General features: G+C 46.5%; 1 protein-coding gene across 3 annotated transcripts in view; it reads left to right on the top strand.

Moving 5' to 3' along the window:
- CACNA1D (calcium voltage-gated channel subunit alpha1 D) overlaps positions 1-27,674 on the top strand; it is a 296,621-nt gene that overhangs the window by 5,667 nt on the left and 263,280 nt on the right. For all 3 annotated transcript variants that reach the window (XM_040628679.1, XM_040628681.1, XM_040628680.1), the window contains exon 3: positions 519-624. In XM_040628679.1, the coding sequence (XP_040484613.1) occupies positions 519-624 (106 nt within the window). The remainder of the gene's footprint in view (positions 1-518; positions 625-27,674) is intronic.

Below are 27,674 nucleotides of genomic sequence, written 5' to 3'. Positions count from 1 at the left end.
AAAGTTCTGGTGCCTTGGCCTGCCCTGGTCCAGACAGGAGACTGACCCAGCCAAGAATAGCCCCTAAGAAAATGGCTTTAACACATGGAGGCAAGGATTTGTGGAAGAGATTTGTCTCATGAGGACTTCTCTTTGTGTCTACACCAGCCAGGAATGTAGTGTTCTCAGGCCTTTGTCGTTTTTAAAACTTTAAGAAGCAGAAACATGGTTTGGAGGGTGCCCTAATTGGATGTATGTTTAGGTTTTAATGTAAAATGCACAGCGAAGACTGAACGCGTAACATGATCCTTGCAAGAGAAGGAAAGGACGCGGAAAAGTCATTCGATAGGAAGATCTGCCAGATGACCACGGACGATTACATTTGTCAGAGACATAGTGGTCACAGCAGTGGGTCGAGAAAGGATTCGTGTGCATAATTTTCATTTCAAAAGTGATTCAAGAGTGGTGTGATTGGGAGTGTGATGAGAGAAAGGATTTATGTTTGTATAAGACATATATACCTTAACAAAATTTTTCAGACCATTTGACATATTTATATTATTGGCTATTTTTGCCAATTGTGTGGCCTTAGCTATTTACATCCCATTCCCTGAAGATGATTCTAATTCAACAAATCATAACTTGGTAAGTGTCCTTTGAGTTCCTGCTTGTCCTGATGTGTGGTTATCATTTGCTCTCTACTTAAACTGGCAGCTGGCTTTCTGGGTGGTTGAAGTTTACAGCTGTGCATGTGATGTTTCCTGGAGCTTTGCAACGGTGGGTTTGTCTGTGTGCTGTTGTGGTTTTTTTTTTTTTTTTTCCCTCTGACCTGTATTCTCAAATTTATACTGAATGAAAGTGTTTAAAGTCATGAATCTTGCATAAATAGATGTGGCACTTTTTTATGGAAGAGGTTTGTAGCAGATTTTAAAATAACTTTTCTCTCCACATAAGCTTTTGCTGTCTACCATTCTTTTCCAGATAATATTAGCTGCTTTTGTTTTGTTTTGTGTTTACTTAGGAGTGGTGGGTATTTTGTTTGGTCAATTTTCCTGGTAAGTAGAGAATTAGCATAGATTTTGTACATGAACCATTCATTTTTAGAGCATCAGAATACAACAGAACGAATAGATCTACATGGAACATAATTTGGAGACTACACTGTAGTATTCCACTAGGAGTATCCTATGAAGATACCTTTTATCCCAAGATAAAATGATTCTAGGGTTAAATAAATTGGGATACTTCCACATACTTTATTGCCCTCCTAAAGATTTACAGTGCACATTAGCTCAGCAAGAGCTCTGGGATGGTCTGTAGTTAAAAAACCAGTTTCATTTTGTTTAACTCAGCTAGTCCTTAAAAGTAATTGGTCATGGATTCTTCAAACAGTTTTTTGGCAGAACACATCACGGAACCAGTGTTTCATGAAACTTCCTTTGGGAAAGGTTGCTACAGCTTAAAAAGAAAGAAAGAGAAAGAGAGAAAGAGAGAGAAAGAAAGAAAAGAAAAGAAAAAAAAGAAAGCAAGCCCGACAGAGCACCAGAGTTAGGACTAGGAGCTTGCCCCACTGAGCTGGGACAACGAGGTGTGTTTTGGGAGGCATTTCCCAAATCCTTTCTGCGTTGCCATTCATTCACCCACTTGTCAAGGGGCCGGATGAAAAGATCACTGGGATCGTGTTTACCTCTGACATTCTGTAATCTTTTCTCGATGATTCAGAAGCCATGTCAGGATTTTTCTGGAGCTGCAGCACCCTTGGGGGAGGCTGTGCAGAAAGGCAGGTGGAGCAGGGGGCCAGTGCTGGGTAACAGCTCTCTCCCTGGTTTTGCTTTCTCCTCTTTGAGCTAGATTTGTTTCTGGTTTCCCATGTTGAAGCTGTATTTGAGTAGGGTGGCTGTTTGTAACTAAGTGAGTGGTGTAAAGGCAGAACTGCTGTGTGTGGGGGGCTCTGCTGGGTTCTGACGATACTGAAATTATGCTCTTGTGATTTTAGACTCCATGGCTTACATACAGGATTTCATGTTACACTTAAAATGTTGTGGCATATGTCAGATATAACATGATGTCTGTTCATATTTGGGCATTTATAGTCTGATTTCTAGAGAATGTAAAAAAAGTTTTGGATATTGCTACTGAAAATATCACTCAACAGGACTCGGATACACATATACACAGTTACCGTTAGTGTGGGTTTATACTGTGCTAGACGTGATTCGTGTGCTTTGGGATATTTTAAACAGCTTCTGACTTGGTCATAGACATGTGGCATTAGATGATCATTTTAAAGGAAGAGCAGAAGTGGCAAAAAGCCCCCATCAATGGGGATGGATCATCAGAGTCTAGGCCACAGATGGTGTCAGCTTTGTTACCAAATTTAACAACGTGGATGGTGACCCAGTTTGTTGCTTTTTGTAGCTCAAGAGAACATGATTAAACAAACTTAGAAAATAAATACCTTTCAGAAAGGCAGATTAATTCAGATCAATGGAATAATTAATGTAACTGCGTGGGTAAGCCAATTAATATTCTGATTTTTCCCAGGGAAATTCAGGGCACTGATATCTGCCGTCAGACCATTTGGATTTCTCAGCTAATGAGGAAGGGAATAAAATATAGGAAATGGATAAATCTCTCTTCTTCTCCCTTGCAATCCCTCCCTAGTGGATGCTTTCTTAACAATTCTTAAACAGAGGTATTTTAAGGGGGGGAGGGAGGCAGTGGATTAGTTTGGCAGGCCTTTCTAAAAACCAACATACACGCCTTTGACCTCTTACTGTTCTGAAACTCAGAGCCTTGGAGTTTCTGTCTTGTTTCATTGGGATGGTCACATGGCCAGAGGAGTTTATTCTCTGCTTGACTCTTTAAATATTTCCTTTCCCACCGTGGGAAGGGAAGATCTTGGTGGATTTCCCCCTGACTCTTTGCAAGGTCCCATGTCATGTCAGTGCTCCTGCCAGGGAGCCGGTTTTTTTTTTTTTTTTTTTTTTTAAATACATTTGACCCAATTTATACCAAAGTGATTGCTCTATTTTTGGGATCGGTTTAGAGGCGGCCGAACGAAGCTTATTTTTCATCTGTAGTAAATACCTTTCAGTTAACATGAATGGCAAATCAAAGGGCAGAGACCGATATGGGTTGCAAGGCTGCACGTGTCAGGGAGCTGCTGGTTTTCTTTGCTCCGGAGCTCTGTGGGAAATGTGTATGTGGAACCCTTAGAGCCAGCTTTGTGCTAGGCTCTGTCTGTCTCTTACAGGTCATTTGTCGTGACATGCTTGCTTCCCTAGGGTAGGAAGGGTGGCCATCCCCATCGGGCCAACGTGTGTTTGCTCTGGGTGGCCTGTAACTGAGCCAGTTTTGGGAATCTGGAGACTACCTTGGGGGCAGCAAGTTTTCCCAGGGTTAGGGTTTTTTTTTTTTTTTTTTTAAATATAAACAGTCTCAAGTTTCTATGCAGTTTCATTTGTGGACTTGCAGGGACGAGTGGAGGTTGAAGCCATGGAAACGGTACGACTGAGTTCCCACAGTGAGACCCTTCTTGGCTCAGTCTATAGCGCAAGCTCCTCGGTTCCACTTATTGGGAGTGTGTATCATTTATTTAATTTCTTCTTAGCCCGGGGTGGGGAGCAGCGGGGAGCTCTGCTTTCGGAGTGTCAGAGCGGGGCTGCTTACAGCACCGTGCTTCACTGTGTGGAAGGACGCCCTCTCTTGCGTCCCAGGCCTCAGTTTCTCGGAGGCCGACGGACGGACGGGGTCGAAGTTGTCTACGCCACCTGCCCCCGGCTGAGCCCCGCTGTCTGTAGTGCTAAGTCGCTTCAAATGAGAACTGTCCCACATATCAGGGTGCTCACCTGCCAATTTGGATCTCCGCTGATGTCTGCTAATGATGCCAGCCTTGGAGGGCGAGGCCCATGGCCCAGGCCTCTCGACCCCTTTATCAGGCACAGTGACTCCTACCAGGGATTCTTATAATGCTCCTCTCATTCAGCAGGAGGTCTTACCAAGTCTTTGACCCCTTTCCTGTCCCCTTCCTCATCTTGTTGTTGAGGCCTGTTTTTTTTCCTTTAGCCTGTTGACATTTAGCCTCTGCAGAACCCCTCACATCTTCCTGGTCCTCCCCATCCACGCCCCTGTCGCCGTGGCCAGGTCCTCCTGGCTGTCTGAGCTTTCTGAGTCCCTCCTTCCCAGCAGCCCCCCCCCCCACATTTGCCCACCCATAGTTCCTAAACACTCCTTCCATGTGCTTGTCTACCTTCTGGCCTCTTCTTCACCTGCAGTGTCCCTTCCACTCCAGCCCCTGGAGGAGTTCAGGAATCCTCTCAAATACGTCTCTTCCACGAGGGCTTTTCCCACCCTGACCCCAAGTAACGCTCTTATTTGAACCTCTCTCGTGGCACTTCATGTAAAAAATACCCTACGTTTGAGTTTTTCATATGCACATCTTACCAAGCATCTTCAGGATACAAGTCTTAGCGAATCATTTTGGAATCCCCGACAGTGCCTGGCCTGGGATACGCAGTGGCTGTTTGGTGAACACGCGTTGTTGCTGGGCCTGACCTCACCCATTCTTTCCTCTAAGCTATACTCGGGATCTCCTTGGGTGGCAGGTCCCTCTGTGGACTCCTTGGAGGTCCTTAGCTGGGAGTGGGTGGGACGTTGTAAGTGCTTATTCCTGAAAAGCTTAGGGTCTTGTTGTGACTCTGCTTCTCGAGCACCTCTGGCTGAAGGAGGCCTAGGAGCCGGGTGTCAGAGCTGAGCCTTCCAGCACATTTTGTGCTCAGAGTAGCTGAGCGATGGGAGCGCCCCTGAGCAGCAGTGCTGGCCGTGGACTCTTGGCAGTGGGACCATTGCAAGGGGCCTTCCAATGGCCAGGAATGTTGTGGGACAGTGTACCCTGACTGCGTTCTCTCTTCCGTGACTGAGATCCCAATACACCGTGTTTCCTGAGCTTAAGACGTGAGCTCATTGAATCTGCGCGGTCCCATAGTTCAACATCTCACAGTGTTTGTGCATAGTGAGAATGACTGAAACGCAGTTTCGTAACTTGGTGCATTGGGTGTAGCCTCTAGGGCGGGTTTCAGTTCTGTACCTTCTGCACACTGTATCTTTGCTACATTGTCCTTCTGTTTCAACTGTGAGCTCTTATTTCTGCACAACGCGATTCTCTCTGTTCTAGGACAGCCCCTTTGCCGCCTTCACAGCCCAGCCTCCTCTGAGCCTCATCCACTCCTGCCTTCCACCCCACCTGCCTGAGTTTGAGTACTGGCTTTCCTTCTGCCCTGCCATGAGCGCGTAAACTCTCCTCTTTGTGGGCATTCGTCCCTTTCCGCCTCTTTTTATAAGTGCTGCGGGGAGTGGTTTGGTGTGTGGTGGTTCCGCCCCTGTGCTCCGGGGTCTGACCACCTGCTTGAAGAAGCTCATTAGCTGAGTGACTTTGGATGAAACCAGCGTTTGAGTTCCTAGAGACAGAGGCTGGTGTCTGGTTAGTCTCTGTCGTGCTGGGGACTAACCTTGTGCCTGGCGCACAGTAGGCACCAGGAAATGCATGTGGAATGAGGGAATAAGTACATGAATGGCTGTACAAGGGCTTCATGGTATGTCCTTATGGATCAGTAGTTAGTTTTCAACAATTGGCTAATGATTAATGTTTGCCCAAGAGGCCGACTTTTGTTGTCCGATATTAATGAGAATCCCAGGAAACACCTGTCAGAGTTTGCCTTTAATTTCAGGATCATGTCTTTGTTGGCAAATTTAACTCATTATATCTGAAGCAGGAAGAAAGACAAGTACTTGTTGATACTTTTCGAATCCCTAGCTCACAAGCTGGCTTCTGTGTTCGAATCCCTAGCTCACAAGCTGGCTTCTGTGTTCAGTGTTGTATGTGCAGTGTGTGTGAGTGTGAGTGGGAGTGTTTGTGGAAGGGTTGGAGGGAAAGCAGCAAGGTGACCAGAGTAGATACACTTGTGTAGTAACGCTTGACCCAGCTCTGGTTTCCTAATCGTAAAACGTGAGCCAGTTTATGTCCTGCACAGATAATCACATGTCCTTTCTAGTCCTACCTCATTTTGACAGAGAACAAGTTACCAGGCTCCCTCGTTTACTGAACGGACTTTGATCGGGTGTTGACAGTTTTTCAGAGACCAAATCGGGCTCTTAAAGAATTCAGATCTACTACTATTGAAGTTCCTTAAGAATTTCAACAGGGTCCTCAGTCTTTCGGTTGGTTTGTTATAAAAGCCAATCTCATTGTTTTATAGGCATACCTTGCACACTGGAACTTCCTTGCTCAGACCCTTTAAAAATGAGCCGTCTCAGAGTGCAGATATTTGGATATGTTGGTGTATTAGCCAGCCCTTGCAGGGTGACGGGTTGCAGAAATACAACTCAAATTGGCTTAGTTGAAAAAAAAGAAGTATTTGTGTGTGTGTTTGTGTGATTTATTAACTTAGCGAACTGGAAAGTCCAAGGGATAGAAACCCTATCAGAGACAGCTGGAAAGGGGGCTTACAAGAGGGTGTGAGGATGCCACCCTACACCCCGGCCCTCGGGCGTCTCTGGCAGAGTCCAGCTGGCCTGCCGTGGGTCTCCCTCACACACTGTCTGAAGCGCGCAGCCCCTTTAGCCCATCTGGGGGAGGGTCGGAGGGGAGATGCATTCCTTCCTTAACCTCAGCTCTGTATTTTACGAATGATTATGTGAGAAATAAGAGACCCCTGTGGCAGATGTGTGGGTAGTTTCTTTTTTTTTGACCTTTCCCATCAGAATTTAATTTTTAACTGTCTGCAGAATATGAGAAGTTCCAGAATCAGAGGGGACTACTCGCTCAGCACTGGAGATTCTTATGTCTCGTTAAATACTGGGGGTGGTGCTGGGGATCCAGAACAGACCCTCAACAGCTCCTCCCCCTAAGAAAGGCCCTAAAGGAATTGTGGAAGCTCTGGAACTGGAGTGGTTGAGCTATTGGAACGGGCCTCATGAGGTCTTGCTGTTGCTTGGTTGCAGTGCCACGGGAAGAGATGCTGGTGGGTGTCCTTGTCCTGGCGGTGGGGTGGGGGTGGGGGTGGGAGATTGGCAGGTCATCCAGGAATAGATGGTAGCCTCCCTGCTTCTGCCTCCTACTGTGCTCAGACTCCGGGGACTCTCTGCCAGCAATAGCACAGGATATGTCCCCCAAGTCCTGTTCTGCCTGTGTCATCAAAGTAAGGAAAGTGGCAGAAGGTGTCTTCCCTTTTTCATTCAAGTGGGATTGGAGTTCTTCCAGTTGGGGTGCTTGTGAATGGTAAGGCCTTGTGGCTGGGCAGGCAAAGCTGGCCATGCCTGGTGGGGAGGAGGACACAGTGAGCAAAGCAGAAGACGGGGCTGAAGGAGGAACTGCCTGAGGTGACTAGTCATGTGTGTGTGTGTGTGTGTGTGTGTGTGTGTCGGGGGGGTGTGGGTGGGTATATGGATGGATGGGTGTTTTTGACACACACCTTGAAGGGTGAAGCCTTCTAGTGATTTATCACTAGGCAGGGCCCCAGACACTGCCCAGGCTGGGGAAAATGACTTTCTTCTCCTGAACCTCCAAGCAATTCTTTCTGCCAATTTTTTATCCTTCTCCCTATTGGCTGAGTGGTAATTCTAGAAATCACAGGACATCTGTTGAAATTATTGAATGAGTGACCTTGAGGGGCAGGCTGGAGTGAAATGGGAGGCTGACCTGAGGGAGGAAAGGCAGGCTGCAGGCTGCTCAGGGAAAATGAGGCTGCCAGGTGGACCCAGCCTGGGAAGGAGGGAGGGGCCTCGAAGCAGGCTGGGTGGAAGGCTCCCACTTTTCCCCGCCTCCTGTGTCCAGCACAGCGTGCTCACAGATAATTTTGTAGAGCTGTATGGACCCTTGTGTATGAGGCAGGAGGGCAAGGCACCATTATCCAACAGATATGCTGTTGAGACTTGGCTCTGCGGGGCCCACCAGGCTCTCGTGCCCCTGACTTGTGTAGCCTGAGCCGCCGTGGCTCGCTGTGCCCAGGAAAACCCACCACACGGGGTCAGAGAACAATCCTCTTTGTTTTCCATATCTTGCGTTCTTACGACTAGCCATCATTCAAGATTTGCACGAGTGCGTTCTTCCAGACAATGAAAACAATATCAAGTGACAGTTCCTTTCTACCCGTCCAGCTCATTCTAGTCAGTCCTCAGTTTGGTGTGATCCTTTCAGAACTGCTTTTCACTGTGTCTCTGTGTGTCTATACCCTGTGCATTTTGAAGTGTGTGTCTATACAGTTTGGGTATTTTAAATTTTACACAAGTGGGAGCAGGACGCACGTGTTAAATGGCTCCGTTCCCCCCCACGTAACGTATCTTACAGATCTTTCCATATCTGTATGTCGAGATCTCACAACTTCGTGTTGGTGTAAAATATTCCCTGTATGAATGTGCCATGGTTGACTGGTTCTCTTCCTAATGAGCGTTTAGGTTAGTTCCTGAAGTTTTGCGATTTCAAACAGTACCGCGTCGAGTACCCTTGTATGTGCTTTTTTGTGCGCAAGGAAATATTTCTCTGGGGTAAGTCCTTAGGAGTCAACTCTCTGGGGGGGAGGGCAGGGCATTTTAAATTTCCTTACTCGCTGCCACATCGCCCTCCACTAAGCCTGTATCGATTTAAACTCCCGCCCCCACATCTCCTTGAGATCTGCTGTCATTTCACTCGAAGGAGTGACCTCATGTGTTTTCCAGCTTCAGCTATGGGAAGAGAAATTCTGGGAGTGGGGCTCAGCCTTCCTCTTGGATGTTTGGCAGGCATCCAGAGCCTCTGGTTAGAGCAGAAAGTCCACAGACCCTGAGTGCTGGATTTCTAATCTCTTCCAAACCCTGGATCCAGATGAAAGGCCCCGAAGCTTGTGCTTCTTTGCCTTACTTTGCGTAACTACTTCGCTACAGGTTTGGTACTGTCGTGCTGTCAAGTGAAACAGTCATTCTACGCGGCTGAGAGGTAAGGAAGTTCCTTACCCACACATTGATTCTTCGTTTTGGAGTATTTGCTTGCTACAGTTTCAAGATGAACACTGCCTTTATGTTCCTTCCAGATGGGGAAGAAAAATATGTAACCTGCTAGGTTTCGACTGTCCCATGTTCTTTGGTTATTAATTATTTTATTTTCACACATAGTAAAATCTCGCTCTTATGCTATTTATGATAGAGTTTATGCCCCCCCTACTTCCAAAAGCTCTGAGGTGGCTTAGGAAAGGGAAATTGGTGCAAGTTGGGGCAATGTGGCGTCAGAACAAAGCAGACCTGGCCCGGGGGCTGGAAGCTAACGGACTGCTAACACCAGGGCACTGATTTGGCCTTTAGGGTTTCCAGCAGCGGTGGCCAAAGGAGGCACATCCTAACTTACAGGGCTTTTATCCTCCTAACGATGGGAAGCAGCTGCATTCATTCAGAGAAGCACTTTTCAGGAACCGGATCCACGAGGCATGTGCGCGTGGGTCCTTGTACAAAGTACACTGTCAGGCATGGGGAGCCGTGGCGTCGCTGTGCTTTTGTTACAGAGTCAGAAACACCCTGCGAGCAGATGGTCTCTGGATTCGTCGTTTCCAGAGGGTGAGCGGGCAACGTTGAACTGTGGCGTTGGGAAGGCGCTTCTGTGTTCTAGGAGAGCTTTGCCTTTGGACTGCATAAATGACTATAGAAGTAAAGCTGGGAAGCTGAAAAAGCAGTTTAACACAGCTCTCATGAAATCATGCATAAAGTACTTTTTTGAGTGTTTATTATGTGTAAAATAGAGGCCATTAAACACATTTGCTTCCTGTCCTAACTTGTTTAAGTCAGAATATAAAAGGGTACTATGATTTAGTGTAGAGAACCCCTCCAACGCCCCTCATGCTTGAAGAGATGTGTTTTTTTTTTATTTTACTCTGACATGAACTGAGGAAGTGACCAGTATGTTTTTTAAAAAGACATCTCCCTGAATGCTCTTCAGTAAATAGATAACAATGGAGCATAATGACTGTTTATATTTAAATGACTGCTTTTAAATTGTACAAAACCAGCCCGTAATTAGCCCCTTTAGTCCTTTTTTCACGATAATGCAAAAATGAACTTGTCTTCAGGCTTTCACAAATTCTGATTGTTGAAGTATAAATTAATGGTGAATCAATCTAACGCTCTTTTCGGACGTTTTATCAGGAGGGGATGAAAGGAAAACATCTACAGAGCTGAATTAGAATTCCAGGGAGTAGCGACACCCAGCAAGAATTTGTAGGGTGTGGGTGGTGAAGAGGTCTTTTTCTAGAAGGACACGGGGGTTGGACCTAGGGTGGTCAGGGTAGAGAAGGCGCTGCTGTATGTTCATCTGGCCAGTCGGGAAGCTCGCCGACAGCAGGGAGAACACACGGGGCCGCCGTAGGTCGGTTAGCTGGCCGGTTCGCATTTACGCAGAATCGTGCTGGACTCGCGCTGGATTCGAATCACAGACCGGCTGAGGTTGGGATAGGAAGGGCCCCGGAGACCTGCAGATGAATGTGTTCCTTTTCAGACCCAGCAGTTGACTTGCCCAGGGTCCCATGGTGACAGAGGAGCCAAGTGGGAACCTAGGCCCAGTCTCCTGTCTCCTGGACGGTCTCTTCCCATGCCCTCCAGTTATAGCTGTGATTCTGGGGTGAAGCCAGGCACTCCCCCTCTGACCGGGCAGGGTCTGAGACTACCAGGGGCAGTTGGGACAGCCGGAACATCACATGACAGAAGAATGCCTCTTCATAGCACGCTGGGTATTCAGTGGACCTTCCATTCTCGCCTCCATTTTTTGTTTGTTTCTTTTCCCAAAAAGAGATTTGATCACTCCTTCCCCTGCTTTACTTTAGAAACTATTCTCTTTCTTCACGCATACCAACATGCAGGAATCATTTGACCAGACATAGCCGCATTATTTCATGGAAAGAGTCAGGGCACAGGCCGGTGGGAGGGCAGGAGAGCATCAGCTGCTCCCCCGTGACCTTGTTCTAGTGTGGGGTGTATTCCCTGCCTTTTGACAGTAACTGGAGGCATGGAGGTAATTGCCTTTGTTACTAGTGCATGGTTGACATCTCCTGAGCTGGGGGACTCCGTATACATAGTAGCCTTTCATTCCTAGTTATCTTTACCATAAACTCCTGAGGAATCCTCAGTGTCCAGGTGAGGAGCAAAGGCTCTGAGTGGCTCAATTGCTTACAAGAGGCCACAAGGCCTAGGAATTGGCAGGGTCAGGGTTCCCACCTGGGCTTTCTGACGAGGCTCATGGCTGATGCCATCTTAAGGCTGAGTAGAGGAAGGTGGAGCCGAGGGACAGAGCGGCGTCAGAACATCAAGGTGGGTCTCTGAGACTGCTGTCCCACTCTTGATTTTGGCTGGGGTTTGGAGCCTACTTTTGGGGGCTGGCAGAGAAACTTTTCATGCCCCCTCCTTCCCACCACCGGGAGGCATTTCTAGGTGGGGGGTTGTGGCTGGAGAGAATCAGGGTGGATGGAGGTTTCTACCAACCCCGTAGCCCTCTGCCAACCTTCTGAATCACTCAGTTAAAATGGCAATGAGTAGAGAAGTTTACATTTGGGTATGAAGTAGATTCGTTTGCATTTTAATTCTTGAAAAGCATTACCTACAAGTGGAAGGTTCAGGAAGCTTTGGCGGTGTGGGTCCGAGGTTTGTGCTGAGCACTGGACAGCTGTGGGATGGAGCGGTTAGGGTTATGGGTTCTAGAGTCGGACCACGTTTAGTCCCCAGCATGGCTGGTCACTGCCTGTGACCAGAAATCTGCTTTTTCTCACCAAATCTGTGCCTTTTTGATAAAAGAAGAAATAAAGTGGCTTAAGGGGGTTAGCCCAGACCCTGGCTCCTAGAAAACATGGAGTCACTGTGAGTGGTCACTATGACTGTGAGCCACAGTGACGTGTCCTTAAGCCTCTGTAAAGTCATGTGAGGTAGGGACGGCTGTCCTCAGCCTCAGAGACCAAGGAGGAAGCTGGGGCTATGGGAAGACAGACCCACTTGCTCCTGACTTAGGGAGTGGCAGAATGCGGATGGGTGAGCCACACCGGGGAAGTTTCCCGGGTGGTTTGCTGGGTTGGGGGTTTGCTCTCCAAAGCCATTCAGTGCAAAGTGGATTCACCAGACTGACCCAGCTAAGACAGTAGTGGCCCTGGAGGGTGTTGGGTGGCCCTCGTGAGGAAGTGCCTGAAAGAAGTTAGCAGGAGGAAGACGGAGGCCAGCACCGTACCCCGCCTTTGCTTAGACAACAGAAAAGGGTTGCTTCTTTCCCTGGGAACACCGAGGAAAGAAAAGGGGCTGGTTTAACTGTTTCTACCACAGCTGGGAAGGCTGAAGCCTGCCTCTGCACAGTGAGTCATCTTGGGGGTAGGCAGGGTAGAAAAGTCCAGAGCTCAACACCCCCCCTTGAGGCTTGGGGGTGTCTTCACAGACTACTTTCTCAGCTAACTAGGAATCTGCTTACCAGCTGTGTCTTGTTCCTGCTCGGCCCAGGTGGGAGACCGCTGACCATCTCTTGATTTAATTGTTATTCAGGAGAGAAAAGAAAACAAGCTCTAAGGAGCAAAACAGGTGTTGAGAGTTCTGGCCTGACTGCCATGGCTCAGACAGGAAGACCGGGTGACGTCTCGAATTGGAATAATGACTATCACTAGTGCCCCGCAGGTGCCCCCATCAGGGCGTCTGCTTTCATTCTCATGGCTGCCTTGTGAGGATCGCTCACGCTTACAGAGCAGGCAGCCTTGCTGGGGCGGGGAGGGCGGGAGATCTGACAGCCAGAAGTGGCAGAGGTAGCCCGCAGAGCTCTCTGGCCTTTCCCTCCCACCACGCTCTGTTCTTGGGCCGCCGGAGTCCTCCCTGCGCATCGTTCAGGTGGGAGACCGAGGCCTGCAGAATGGACGGGGCTTGCCGGAACTAAGGCTCACTGGAGCCCTGGCTGTCCCTGGCCTCCATTTCCTCACCTGTGACCTGGGCCTCATGAGGTGACATTTGCCTCACGTTGTTGACAGGGTGAAAAGGGATTTTGGCAAGGGAACTCTCTGGACCTCAGGTCTGTACTGTTAACGTCCTTGTACCTCAGGCCTCACTTGCTCAGGCTTTTGGGGCCCACCTGGGTCTGCCTCCCCGTCTTCCTGTCTTCAGCCTGTCTCTTGTCTTTCAGAGAGCAGAGACTTCAGAGGATTGGGCTCAACGGAGCTAGGTTTGGGTCCCAGGTGTCTGCTCGCCAGCTTTGTGACGGAACACATTCTCTTCCCCGCCTTGTTCTTGGTTTCCCCATCTGTAAGATGGGGATGATAATACTTGTGTCCTGTGGAGCATGGAGTCTTTGTGAGGAGCCCATGAAAGAACACGTGTGAGCCACAGTTTACCAAAGACATTGTTTACTTAGTCAGGAATCCTCTCCAGGGAGGGGCTCTTACTTCCCAGTGAAGTTCAAAGGTCAGCAGTGGCTGAGCATGGGGGACCGTCTGAATTCCCCTGCTGGAGCGCTGTGGGGGGTTTTAAACCCACTTACAAGCCATGCCTGCTAAATCCCTGTGTTCTCCAGTGAGCATCCCACTTCTTGGCCCTTGTGGCCCAGCGCATGGCGGTGGGGGGAGGGGCATGCCCTTGCCTGTGCCTCAGCTAGGGGCTGCTCGCTGCTCCCAGCTCGGGGCTTGCTGGCAGCCCAGAGAGAGACGTGTGGGGGCCTCGTCGAGGAGGCTGCCGCTGAGCTTGCCCACGTGCTGAGGTCAGCATTTTCGGCTGCAGGGAGCCCGGGTTCATAGTCTTCAGTGACGGAAAGCAGAAAGACCAAGTATGGCTTGGGGGTTCGAGTTGGTATTTGCGGCCACGCTGACGTTTCGGATGAGAGAGTGTTGCCCTCTGTGCAGTGCTCGTAGGGCCCGTGCCTTGCACTTTGCACCCTTTGATTCCCGGCACCAGGCTAAGCATTTTCCACCTGTTTTGTGTGGTCTTCACTACCATTCAGGGCTCCAGGACTGGCCCTTCTGTCGTGCGGATAAGGAAAAGGAAGCTCAGAGGGGTTAACTGAATGACTCCAAGCCCCTGAGGTTATAAACCGGTCCTGCGGTCCTTCTGCACTGCTTCGGGGCTGTGCACAGCTGTGTGTCTGAGGTGTGGCATGGAAAGAACGCTGAATTTGGAAGCAGGTCATGTGGTCTTGAGTTCATGCTCTCTGTGAGATCCCCACTTTCCTCCCTCGTCATAAAGTAGGGAGTGAAAGCCCAGCGGGATGTGTGTGAAAGTGTTTTGTAGTCTGGAAAGCAGTGTATACCTACAAAGCAAAATCCTTATTGTCTGCTGAGTGACTCCAGGGAGAGGACCCAGCTTCACCTTTCCTTGTATCCCACTGGAAAGCAGTGCAAGACTGAGTCCCAGATCCGCTCTTGTCTCCCCATGATGCCAGTGCCACATGTGGGCCCCCCACGGAAGAAAAGTCACCCCCGCCAGCACAGCCACAGTGACGGTGCTGGGGAGAGGCTGAGGTGTGGGCAGAGAACAAAACCAATCAGATCTAAGCTCCAGGGACCCACCCCCACCCTTCACGATTTTCAAAGACCAGTTGTTATTTGAAGTCCTGACTGTTCCTTGAGCTCCTTGAGAGTTGTGGAATTCACCCTGCTCATGAAATGCAAACCACAAACGATTTTGCCTAGTAATGGATAGGCTTGTGACCCAGCCAGCCCCGGAGGCAAGCAAATGCTATTTCCTGGTTCTGCGTGTGAATAGGAATAGTTAATATCACATCTTCACTCTGTTCCTAGATCTCTCTTCCTTTGGTCTGTGATGAAAAAGTGAAATGAGTATAGTCCCAGCCTGCAGCTGGGTGGGTCCTGACTCGTTCCTGTGCGGGTGTGCGTGCGTGCGTGCCTGCTAAAGCTGGAGCAGTGAGATCAGCTGGTGTGTGCTTTGTGGAAGTTCAAGACCAGCGTGTGGGGTGGAAGCAGCCGGGTCCTCTGAACCACAGACTTGCTTGCGTTTGACCTTGTGCCATTCTGATTTCTAACAAGAGTGCGAACGTCTTGTGGGCAGGGACCCAGCCTTGCCTCGGTCTTATCCTCCACCTCCTGGCACGGGCAGTTGGGTAAATGAGTGATTATTTAATGAAGCATTACTGTGTCTACATCAGGCGCCCTGAGGTTGCTTTAATTGTTTTGACTGTTTCCTTAACCTAGGCCTGATGGTGTCTCTTTCCAGCCTGGGAGCAGAATGAGAGCATTCACATGTGCCCAACTGACCCCCCCCCCCCACCTTTGGTAGACTGACTGCTTAATGAAAATATCAGAACTTACTCAGAAACACAGTGCCCCCCTCAAAGTACTTATTGTCAGAGCTGCACCCTCATCCCAGTGATGCTGGAATGCTTCAGAATTGCTTCCAGAGCCAGTTTCTGCTTTTCATTTTGCTTTGCTTCTGGCTAAAAATGGGGTGATTGAGTTTGATCCACTGACCTTATTCACAGCCTTTTCTTAAAGGTTATTCGTAAGCAAATCACATCTGCCCTCAACCCAGTTTTCTTATCTTTGAGGATCTCGGGAGGTGAGAGGAATGTCATGGTCTTTGAAGAGGGTCAGACAGTGGCATTTGGGAAATGTTCTGAGGAATGGCCATATTACTAAAATTAGGTGTCCTGCTTCCCAGCTTACTACTTCGAAGGGAATGGCTCTTATTTACGTGACTCTGGTGTGCTTATTAAACAGAACAGCCTCGCTACTTCAGTCCGACTTCTGAAGTCTGCAGTCTCTCCATCTGCTAGACTTTGTCTCATGCCAAGAATTCTTCCACCTAGGCTCTGCTCTTTAGCCCTTGGCCCCAGGAAGATGGTCAAGTGAGATGTTTCACTCCCCACGAGAGCCTGGTTCGTAAAGGTTTCCCCACATCCCGGGCAAGACACGTTGTCATGTTACCCCAGAGTCTGGGGAGTTAGGATCTATGCCTGACCCTTGCCAGGGCTTCGGGGTCCTTGGGAACAGATGATGAATGACTGTTTATAGCTGTCAGTGGGGTGCTTTACCCAAGCAGACAGAATTCAGTTCCCAGGAGGGTTCCCTGGGCTTGACTATGAAGAAGATACAAGTTTCTGGATTTCTTTCTTCTTGCCTTTTTTTTTTTTTAAATGTACTTTTGATACCAGTTAAGTTAAACATTTTAATCTTAGCAACAGCAAAGAGCTCCACCCCGGCTGCCTGTGAAACTGTGCGAGACAACAAATACAGCTTTAAAAATAGTCTCCTTGTTTGTAAGTGGGGCATCTTTGACTTAAGTCAGTGCTCTGTAGCTGGGTTCACAGGACCACCACTGGTCACTGGCCCTCGGCATTGGCATCTGGGGGCGACAAATAATAGAATTGGTCTCTGCTAAGTAGATGGGATGATGGCATGTACACACTTTGTAATTTGCATACCCTACAATTCACCATTTAAAATTCTATAATTCAGGGGATTTTACTGTATTCACAGTGGTACAACTGTCATCAACATGAATTTTAGAACCTTTCATCAGCCCATAAAGAAACCCCACACTCGTTAGCTATCCCTCTCTCTTTCCCTCCAACCCTTACACTTCCCCAGCCCCAGACAACCACTAAGCTACTTTCTGTCTCTGTGGGTTTTCCTAGTCCAGACATTTTATATAAATTATATAATATGCGGTCTATGTACGAAAATTTAGCTTGTTCTCAAGATTCATCCGTGTTATAGCCTGTATCAGCACTTCATTCTTTTTTACGGCTGACTACTATTCCACCGTTAGGGATAGGCCACATTTGATTTATTCCTTCCTCCATTGTTGGACTTGAATTGTTTACATTTTTTGGTCTATTATGAAGAATGCTGCTGTGAACATTCGTGTACAAGTGTTTGTGTGAACGTACGTCTTTAATTCTCTTGGGTATATTCCTGGGAGTGGAAGTTGCTGGGTCATATGGTAACTTTAACATTTTGAGGGATTGCCGAACTGTTTTCCAACGTGGCTGTACCATTTTATATTCCCACCAGCAGTGTATGAGGGTTCCAGTTTCCTCTCGCTAACACTTGTATTGTCTTTTGGGTTCTAGCCATCCTAGTGGATGTGAAGTAGTATATCTCCTTGTGGATTTGCATTTCTCGAACAACTAATGATACCAAGCATCTTTTCATGGGCTTAGTAGTCCTTTGTATATATATTCTTTGGATAAATGTCTATCCAGATCTTTTGACCTTTTTTTAAAAAAAATTTTTTTTTTTTTTTAAAGAGCATGTGGGGGAGGGGCAGAAAAAGGGAGAGACAGAATCGTAAGCGGGCTCCATGCTCAGTGTGGAGCCCCATGCAGGCTCGATCTCATGACTTTGAGATCATGACCTGAGCTAAAAGCAAGAGTCAGACACTTAACTGACTGAGCCACCCAGGTGCCCTAACCCTTTGCCCATTTAAAAAGTTAGGGCAATTTTATTATTGTAGAGAATTCTTGTTTTTTATGACATTTGATTAGAATCTATAGCCATTTAATGGTAAAATATCAGAATTCAGGTAACTGAAGTCATGCTGTCAGGCAAAAACTGACAAATCCTAGAAGGCTTTGGGCAGATCTTTTCTCCCACTTTAGAAGAAAGAGCTCATTTAACCATCTCTGGTCTGCATTCTGCTTGTTTTGAATGAAACATATATCTAGGACCTACTTTGGTAGGTAGAAAACTCACAATTCGAGGGTCTTAGTATTTATGTGGCATTTGTCTAATCAGAATCTCTGTTAACTGCACATATTCTCCAATTAACCTACAGTTTAAAAAAGCCGTAAAAATTATACATCAGAGAACATAAATTCTGAATATAAGACTTGAGAAGGACGTAAGAGTTTTATTGTTTTGTAATTTGAAGACTTACCCTGCAACTCAGTGGTGAAGGAGAGCATTGTGGGAAGACTGTGACTTTGAAATCGTACTGACCAAGGTTTGAATTGTTTTTCCATCCTTTACTAGCAGTGTGATCTTGAGTCTCAGATTCCTTATCCATAAAATCTACTTCGTTATAAGGATAAAATTTCTGGCACCTAGTAGTTGCTCATTTAATGGCGACTATTAACATGCATGCTTTTCATGAATTTTTATGCGTATATAGTCAGGTTCTTAATTTTTTCAGGTTCTTCTATGTTTTGTCGTCTTGTTTAGAAATAGCATGCATTGTTACATTTGAGTTGTAGGAGTTCTTTTATATATTCTGGATACCAATCCCCTATCAGATAAAAGATTTGCAAAATTTCTCCCTTTCTGTGGGTTGGCTCTTCATTTACTTGATGGTATCCTTTGAGCACAAAAGTTCTTAATTTTGATGAAGTGGCATGCACATTCTTAGAATCTTAGAGCTGGAGGGGGCCTTTGAAGTTGCCTGTTCCAGCTCCTTTGCCCTAGTGATGGGAGGCTCTGTGGCTTGGAGAGAAGGGATCTTCCTCAGGTCACAGGCCAAGTTTCATCCCCTGATTTTCACCTCTGTGCATCCTCCATTTCTACCCCTACTGTTTCGGAAGGAAGGAAGTTTCGTTTAGGTGTGTTAGGTATGTAGGGCACGAGAGTGGGTAGTTCTCTCCCTCGCAGCACACAGACTCTTTGCTTCTAGGTGGGACTGACCCTAAGGTGCTTCTCCATAGTTCGCTTGTGTGTCCCTCTCCCCCCGCCCAGCTCTACTGAGATGTAACTGACACAGTTCATTTATCTCTGTCCTGCCAGAAATTTGGTCCTGTCTCTCAGAGGGTGCGCTGTATGAGAGAATTGCTTAGAGCAGTGCTCTTTGGAATGTACAATTTGCATATGGCTATAAGAATGGAAGTTTATTACAACAAAATTTAAAATTCAGTTCCTCAGTCATGCAAGCCGCATTTCCACTGTTCGGTCTCCACATACAGCCACCATATTAGCACACACAGGGAGCATTTCTTTCTTTTTCTTTTTCCTCTTTTTCCTCTCTTCTCCTTGCCCCCCTTCCCCCCCTTCCCCCCTTCCCCCTCTTCCCCCCTTCCCCTCTTCCCCCCCTTCCCCCTTCTCCTCCCTTTCCCCTCCCTCCCCCCCTTTCCTTTTCTCTTCTCTCAATTTATTTGAGCAAGCCAGCAAGTGGGGGGTGGGGGAGGGGCAGAGGGAGAATTTCAAGCAGACTCCCTGCTGAGTGCAGAGCTCATGGTGGGGCTCCGTCTCAGACTCTAAGATCATGATGTGAGCTGAAATCAAGAGTCAGATGCCCCACCGGCTGAGCCCACTGGGCGTGCCGCGGGAACATTTCTAGCATTGCAGCAGGTACTGTTGAACAGCACTGGCCTGGCGAGGGTTGTATCCCCTGCCCGCTGACCTTGTGTCCATGCGCCCAACCCAGGCTGGCATCCTGGACTTGCAGCCTTGATCTGTCTTCCGTGTGTTCCTCATCCCCCTGCCACTCAGACTTCCTCCTTATTTGGTTGCCTCTGGGCTTCTTGGCAAGCCCCCTCTTCAGATCAGATGGTTGTGGGCCCTGCTGGCAGAGACCCTTCCATTCCATCATTTCTGGATTTGGTTGCCAGTAAAGGGACTAGTGCCTTTCTTTCCTCACCTCAGCCAATAGATGTGACTTGCAGAAATAGAGCTGAAAGGTGCTTAAAGGCATATGTGCCTTCTCAGAAAGTTAGTCCTAAGAATGAATCGATCTACTCTTGGACAAGGGGAAGAGGTTGGAGAACTTTCTGGCTCGGTTCTTTTGGCTGTTTGTTTGGTGACCTTTCAGACACATACTTCCCTGTAGAGGTCATTGGTCTCAAGAATTTGCAAGATGGCGAGGTGACATGGAGGTGTGGGAGGCAGGAAGGGTTGGAACCTTGGTGTCCTGAGACAATAACAAGACAGATTCTGGCCAGTCCTGCTTAGTGCTCTGCAGCGAGTGCCTATAACCCTGAGGGCTGACTGAGCCTCTGATCCCAAGGTCACCAGGGCCGCACAAGGAAGTGCTTTACGTGAAAGGATGGAAGACCTTGTGCTTGTACCAAACTGGAATATTAGACCTGAAATGAGTACAGGGAATATCTCCGAGGAGAAGGGCATTCACCCAGGCTCATAACAAGTTAGTGGTGAGAGAGTTGAGCGTAGTCTCCAGGTCCTGTGGCACCTTGCCCTCATGCATGTTCCACGTGCTGTACTGTGTATCTTTATTGATGGGAGGGACAGGTACTTCAAATACAAACCAAACCTCTTCTTGGAGACATTGCCTGAGCTTAGCCGTGAATTGATTTAACCCATTAGGCACTAGGTCTTGCCGTAAGCTCTCCTTTGTCACTCTCCTCGCTAGAAAGTATTAAGAAACCTTTCAGTTAAGGTGGGGCCACCCAGGTCCTCATTCTCTCTCTCCAGCCTGTCTCCAGGATCTGTTTCTGCAGGAACATCTGTCCTTGACCTCAAAGTGTTTGGAAACAGACTTGTTATGGAGCTCAGCCTGTCTGCCAGACTGAAGAGCCTTGAGGGCAAGGACCACGTGCGCTCTGTCCTCCCTTGGGGACAAGCCCCACATGTTCATTTAGTGAATATCTGTGGACATTCTCTTTTTCAGGAAAGTTCCCCTTTTGATGTGTTTTGAATGTATGCGGCCGGTTCTCCCTGTGGTCCTGAATCTTTGTCCATTCTGATTTGGAAATCGAGACCAGAAGAAATGGGCTCATTTTTCTTTCTGCCGCTGAAAGAGCTGTCCATTTGCCTTTGAACTTTTTAAGAGTTGAAGGACTTTTCTATCTGTGCTGAGAAAGTAAGGGTTACTTTTGCTGAATTGGGCAGTGAGTAGACCAATCCCAACAGGATATCCTGGGAAGGAGTCCCAGAGCAGTGAGGGGCAAGCAGGGAATTGTGGAAGGAATTCCATGCCATAAACACAGAATATCTCGCTTCACAGTGGAACTTTTCTGCCTTTTCCTCCAGAGGTGGAAGACCGTTCTTTTCAAAGACCAGCTTAATGACTGCTGGGCTAGCACGCACAACTACGAGATAAATTTATGCACTGGCTTAGCACTAGAAATGCAGTTTACAGAAGATCTGGCAAAAATCTTAAAAACAGGTTGAAACGTCTTAGGCTCAGCTGGTATGCTTTTAGGTGGGTTATTAGGGACATCGGCCTAGGGACAAGGTCATGGGACAGGGATATGACCCAGGTCAGAGCACCTGTCCGCCTGGCCTTTGAAGCCCCTTTTTGAGTTCATCTAAATTAATTCCTTGCTCTGCTTTTACTAGGACCTGAGTTTCTCTGGTTGGAGCAGAGTAAGTTTTCAGGCTGAATTACTTGGACCATTGCCTGTGTTTTCTTTTTCACGTAGCCTGTGGGTATCTGGCCTTTTCAGCCAAGGAAAATGGAAATGGTTCTAAACACTCACTTGAGCCATGAATTTCAACCGTGTATTAATTTGCTGCTTATTTGCTTTTTGTGTCTTCTGAGAAGTAATGAGAGGACACCGGAGTGGGCCTCAAGGGTCCTGTGGCGGTGCTGCAGGGGTCTGGAGCTGGGGGGAGAGACCAGGGAGAGAGAAACTGTGCCCTCCCACTGTGTTACCCGCAGCGCAGCCCCCACCCTCCCGTGTGCATATGTGTAAGGTTGCGCTTCAGATTTCATTTGGAGAGGAACGTTTCCAAAACTTCTTATGTAGGGAGTACAGGGCAGATTGCTCTGGGTCTTACCCTTACCTCACTCTGCAAGGAATCTGGGCTGAAAATTTAGGGCTCAGCTCTTGTTCCTTCCTCCTCCATGAGCTGCCGGTTAGATTCTGTACTAACGTCTTGATTTTTGCCTCTCACTCAGGGCTATTGCTTCACTTTTCAGGGGCATCAGAAGTAAGAAGCCTGGTACCATCAGTGAGCACAGGCCATATAATATGTGATTTCTATGTATTCTAGAGATCTTAAAGTATTCAGCATTACCCCAATTTTTTTTAAAAAATATATAAAAGGGTTAGATCAGGGGGCGCCTGGGTGGCTCAGTCATTAAGCGTCTGCCTTTGGCTCAGGGCGTGATCCCGGTGTTCCGGGATCTAGCCCCACATCGGGCTCCTCCGCTAGGAGCCTGCTTCTTCCTCTCCCACTCCCCCTGCCTGTGTTCCCTCTCTTGCTGACGGTCTCTCTCTCTGTCAAATAAATAAATACAAAATCTTAAAAAAAAAAAAAAGGGTTAGATCAGGGTGTGAACTCATGCCTGTCTTCCTTTAAAACTGTTTCCTAGGGAGGAGAAGATCCAGGGATGAAGAGTAGGTAGTGGGCTGTATAACACAGGGCAGCTTTGTGGGTGGGGGTGGGAACACCGTGGGAATAAACTAGAACTGATGAATAAATGATCAGTATACGGCTTTGCCCTGTATTTGTTTTTTTGTTTTTGTTTTCTGATTTTTGTTCTTTTCTGCTTTGGGCATCACTTTTGCTCTGTAAAGCCTGGAGGTGACCTATTTAATTCCTATATTTGGAGCTCTCAGAATGTGCCGAGGATCAGCCCAACTCCCTGACTGAACAGGAATGAGAAGTCAGTGCCTGACCACAAGGCGCTCACAGTTCAGGGGGGAGCAGATGACCCTCGAGTGAGCCTTCGTTTGTGGGAGGACTCCCTTGGTCACAAGTAATGAGTCCAAACCCAGCTCTGGCTGGATTAAGTCAAAGAGGAATTTATTGGCTCACACCACTGACCAGTCCAGAGAGAAATTTGGAGTCAGCTCAGGGGCCCACATGAGGTCCTCAGGATCTGGTTTCTGTCTCCCCATCCTCCCTCCACTTCCTGTGTGTTGACTCCATTCTCAGGCATGCCTCCCCCGGAACTGTAGAATGGCTGCCAGCACTTGCTAGGCCTGCATCTGTTGTCCACCTTCCTTCCGGCAAGAGAGCGTGAGCGTCTTGTTCCCCGCCATACCAGCCTTGTTCCATCCCATTGGCCCAGGCTCCAACGTGTGCACATCCGGAATCTGTCACATGGCTAGGGGTACGTGAAACCCTTTAAGCCCTGGTCCTATGCGTCACCCCTGAACCCAGTGGAGCCAACTCTACCCTAAAACCCTGGGCTGAGAATGGAGAGAAAACACTGATAGTTGGGGAAGGGTGTCAGGCTTGAACTGTGGTCTGCGCCATTGTCGGGGCAGGCTGAACCTGGGGCTGTGTTCCCACCTGACCTACCCTCGAGTCAGAATTGATTCTGTAATGACGACAGCGCCTTGTTACCGCGTGGTTTTAGCTGGCCCAGACATTGAGACACCAAATCTTTTCTCCCTTGAGAACATTGCTCTGGCCCGAGATGGGGTGGGAAATGTATTTCAGGTGAGCATTAGGCCCTTGACTCCAATATTAGATAACTTATAGCCTTCTAACTTAGATGATTACTATTTGAAATTCTCAAACGCATAAAGGTGAATAAATACAGTTAGTGCAGTGGTACCCCACCCCCCACCCCTTCCCCAATCAGCCACGTTATTCAGAGAAACACGTTGCAATCTCTCTGGGGTCGATCTAGCAGAGTGGGGGATGGTACAGGCTTCAGATTTGGGAGAAAGATTCCAGTGTACAGCTTGACTTCGTAACTAAGGGTTCCTTACTTGTAAATGGTAACTGACTCCTAGATTTGTGAGAAGTGGAGTGATGTGAATAAAGCATGGTGCCTGGGACGTGGTAAACAGTCCATAAGAAGTGGCTATTATTTCCTAATTTTTTCAAACGAGTTGGGTGTACTGCCAGATAATCTCTCTGAAGTTTGGTGTTACCATTTTGTAAATCTATGAAAATCTTCCATGCTCATACTCAGAGTTTGGGGTGAGATGCTAGGAAGTTCTCAAACAAAGCCCTCCTGGAGTATAGTGCTTTATAATTCATGGTGCTTCTGTGTTTTTGAGAGCTTGAATGAGTTCTCCAAGGGCATAGGACTGTAGAGTTGTGGGGCAGGCCCTGTGGCCAGCATCTTCTCCGCTAGCCCACGTCTGTAGCCTTCTGCTACTCCAGTGAGTGTTTGCCTAATTCATTGAATTTGTTGGCTATCTACCATGGTTTCTGATGGATTTCACTGGAGAACCATATCATGTAGTTCCTTAAAATAAACCCTGAGCTCGTTTATTGAAAAATGATTGTCCTTTCACGTTTGTCTTTGTTCATTGGCCTGATTTATCAGGACTGTATCACAAACCTCTGCTGTCCTTCGAGCAAATTAGCTCAATTTGTGTTGTATGAAGTAACACAAATCAAGTTTATAACGTTTCAAAGTTCTAGTCAGTAGCTTCCTAATTAGAACCTGGAAAGCTTGCGTAACTGACGTCTAAGTCATTTATCTTGGTAGAGGTAAAGATTTCTCAGGGAGGATGGACTCCTGTGAAAGATCGCTAAACCCTACGTTCTTAGTCTGTTAACACTTAGCTCATTTCTTCCCGGCCACGCTTCTCAAAGCATTGTGCGCTAAAGTACTATTTAAAACTATTGGATAGTAATTATGATGGCATTAACTATTTGAGAGAAATTGCGTGTGTGCCCAGCAGCCAATAGACTGTTGTTAGAGGCTTCTCCAAAAGACATAATATAATCCTGTTCTATTTCAAGACCTTTGAAAACGTAGACCGGATTAGTCACCTGCATTGTGCTCCGTAAGTGTCTGTTACTATCTCATTCATTTATGTGTGAGCAAGATGGTCACAAGAATCGGCAAAAGCAGGATCATCTGAAGCAGGTTTATCAGTCGTTGGGGGGTTTTAGGGTGAATCACATCTGGTTGACTGAGGGTCGAGACTAAAGCCAGATGACGGGTCTCCTGATACACCAGGAATGGGTGTTCTGTGAAGACGCAGAAGGCCTTGACTCACATTGCTAGTCTAAAGGACACCCTGATGTCTCTGTGAAGACCTCTGCAGTAGAACACACCAGCTTCTGAGACCAAAGCACAGATGAATAACAATTGGCTTTGCGGTACGCCACATGTACGACAGGTGCATAAAGTGCACAGATCTGAAGCGTACAGCTCAGTGAATTGTTGCATATACATGTCCACGCAGACACCACCCAGATCAAAGTGTAGAGTATTTCTGTCACTCCAGAGGGCTCCTCCATGCCCTTGCTCACTCCTACTTCCCTGAATCCCCCACCTCCCCCCAGGAAATCACTGTTTTAACTTCTACCAGCATCAGTTAAGCTTTGCCTGTTCACGAGCTTCATTATAAATAGAATCCTACAGTATGTACTGTTGTATATCTGGCTTCACCATAATGCCCAGAGGACCATTTTTTGCAGTCAAGTTGGGCTTGAGAACTCACCTGGAATAAAAAGGGTTTGAGCAACTTTGATTTATACTGGTGGGCAGCACACATTCTGAGGTAAGAGATACCCTGGCAACATGATGAAATGTAAAAGCCAAGGAAGTAGACATTGCCTGGGAAAGGACTTCCGTGAAGTTGGAAGCTTCTGGTATTGCGTGTTTTTTCTTTACCTGGTGGAGGGGGTGTTTTCTCCCACCACCAACTAGTCCCACATCTTCCACATAGACGCTGGAGAGTCCTGACGGTGTGTATAACATCATGTGTGGTAGATGACATTTGAATAAATGCGTGACGGGGTCAATGAATATGTTAGCTGGCGTTCTGTATCCATTATCTCTTCCTATCTTGGAATAATTTCCTCATATTTAATGGGAATGGTTGTAAAAGACCTTGTAGAAAGACACCTTATATCTTAAAAAAAAATTTTTTTTAATTACTTCCATTCCTTGTCTTATTGCACCCCTCTCTTGACATTTGTCATTTCCTGTTTTGTTTTTGTTTTTTTTTTTTTGTCTGAGTAAATCCTGAAAACTGTCTCTATTTTGTCCCACTGTGGTCCCTTAATTTGGAGAAGCTAGAGTTTTAGCTACATTTGGGAGTATTTTTCAATGATGCTAAGTATAATCTATAGAACAGCTTTTTTTTTTTTCTTTCCAAAGGTCTTAGAAAGTTCTGGAAATGTTTTCAAGTATACACAGCCAGACCATACCAAAAACTAATAACTAGAAGGGAAGACTTGAGTTTGAATTACAGAATATTTGAAGGAGGAACCTAGTTTTATTACTTCTAATTGTGAGATCAATCTTTGATGTTTAAAAAAAGTTATGGTCCATGCTTTCTAGATCCTGAGAAAAGTCACAGGATATTGTTTTCTTCAGAAGCTTGATAATTTAGCTTTTACATCTAGGTCCATGGTCCCATTTCAAATTTTTTTCCCCTCTGGTGTGAAGTAGGGGTCAAAGTTCATTGCCCCCCCCCCCCATTGAATATCTAGTTCTTCCAGCAACATATGTTGAAAACCCTTTCCTGTCATTGAATTACTTTGATACCTTCGTTGAAAATCAATGGACCATATTAAATATAGCCTATTTCTAGACTTTTCTTTTCTCTTCCATTGATCTGTTTACCTTTATGTCATTAGTATACTATTTTGATTACCAAAGCTTTATTGTTGTAAGTGTTAAAAGGAGATGGTATAATTTCTTTGATTTTTGTTCTCCATGACCCCCTCCAAGATGGTATTGTCTATTATAGGTCCTTTACATTTCTATGTAGAGTGTAGAATCAATCTGCCAATTTCTACAAAACAGCCTTCAGGAATTTTGATTAACAGGACATTGAGGGGCACCTGGGTGGCTCAGTTGGTTAAGCGTCTGTCTTTGGCTCAGGTCATGATCCCAGGGTCCTGGGATTGAGCCCCGCAAGGGGCTCTCTGCTCAGCGGGGAGTCTGCTTCTCCCTCTCCCTCTGCCTCCTCAGCCCCATCCCCACCTCACTTGTGCTCTCTCAAATAAATCATAAAAAAAAAAGGGGGGGACATTGAATCTATAGGTCAAGTGGGAAGAAGAACATTTTAACAATATTGAGTTTTTCACTCACTCAATATAGTGTATCTCTTTATTTAGATCTTTTCTAATTTCTTTTAGCAATGTTATCAGTGTAGAGGCCTCATCATGTTTTATTAAATTCCTAAAACTTAATGTTTGTTGAAGCTATTGTAAATGGAATTAAAAAAAACTCTTCCAGTTATTTATTGCTATTATATACATACTTGATTTTTACATATTGGCCCTGTGTCTGTCACCTGGTCCAGTTTACTTATTCTGGTATTTGTTTGAAGATTCTTGAGGATTTTATATGAATGTAATCATTTTGCCAATAAAGGCAGTTTTATTTTTTGCTTTCCAGTATTTAAGTATGTATGTGTATATGTATTTTTCTTCCCTTGTTGCATTGGCTAAGACCTTCAGTACAGTGTTGAAACGGAAGTAGTGAGAGCAGATATCCTTGTCTTATTCTTGAACTCCGAGGAAAAGTATTTAGTTTCTCATCATTGAGTACAATGTTGACCGTAGGTTTTGCATTGCTGTCCTTACTGGTTGAGAAAATTTCCTTCTGTTTCTGGTTTGAGAGTTTTTGTTACAAAGGGTGTTGAATTTTGTCAAATACTTTTTCTGCATGTGTTGAGGTTATCATATGATTTTTCTTTTATTCCATTGATGTGGCAAATTCTATTGAATTTTAAATGTTAAACCAAATGTTCTTAGGATAAACCCCACTTGGTCCTGCTATAGTATTCTTTTTATATTGCTGCATTTGATTTTCTAAAGTTTTCTTAAGCATTTTTGGATGTCTGTTCTTAAGGGATATTGGGTCTGTAATTTCCTTTTTTTTTTTTTTTTTTTTTTGAATGTCTCTGGTTTTGGTATCAAGCTTGTGCTGGCCTCACAAAATGAATA

This window comes from Ursus maritimus, unplaced genomic scaffold (genome assembly GCF_017311325.1).
Source record: "Ursus maritimus isolate PB19 unplaced genomic scaffold, ASM1731132v1 scaffold_14, whole genome shotgun sequence".
NCBI classification, from domain to species: Eukaryota; Metazoa; Chordata; class Mammalia; order Carnivora; family Ursidae; genus Ursus; species Ursus maritimus.
The sequence above is the reverse complement of the archived record's forward strand: the minus strand, read 5'-3'. Positions and strand labels throughout refer to the sequence as shown.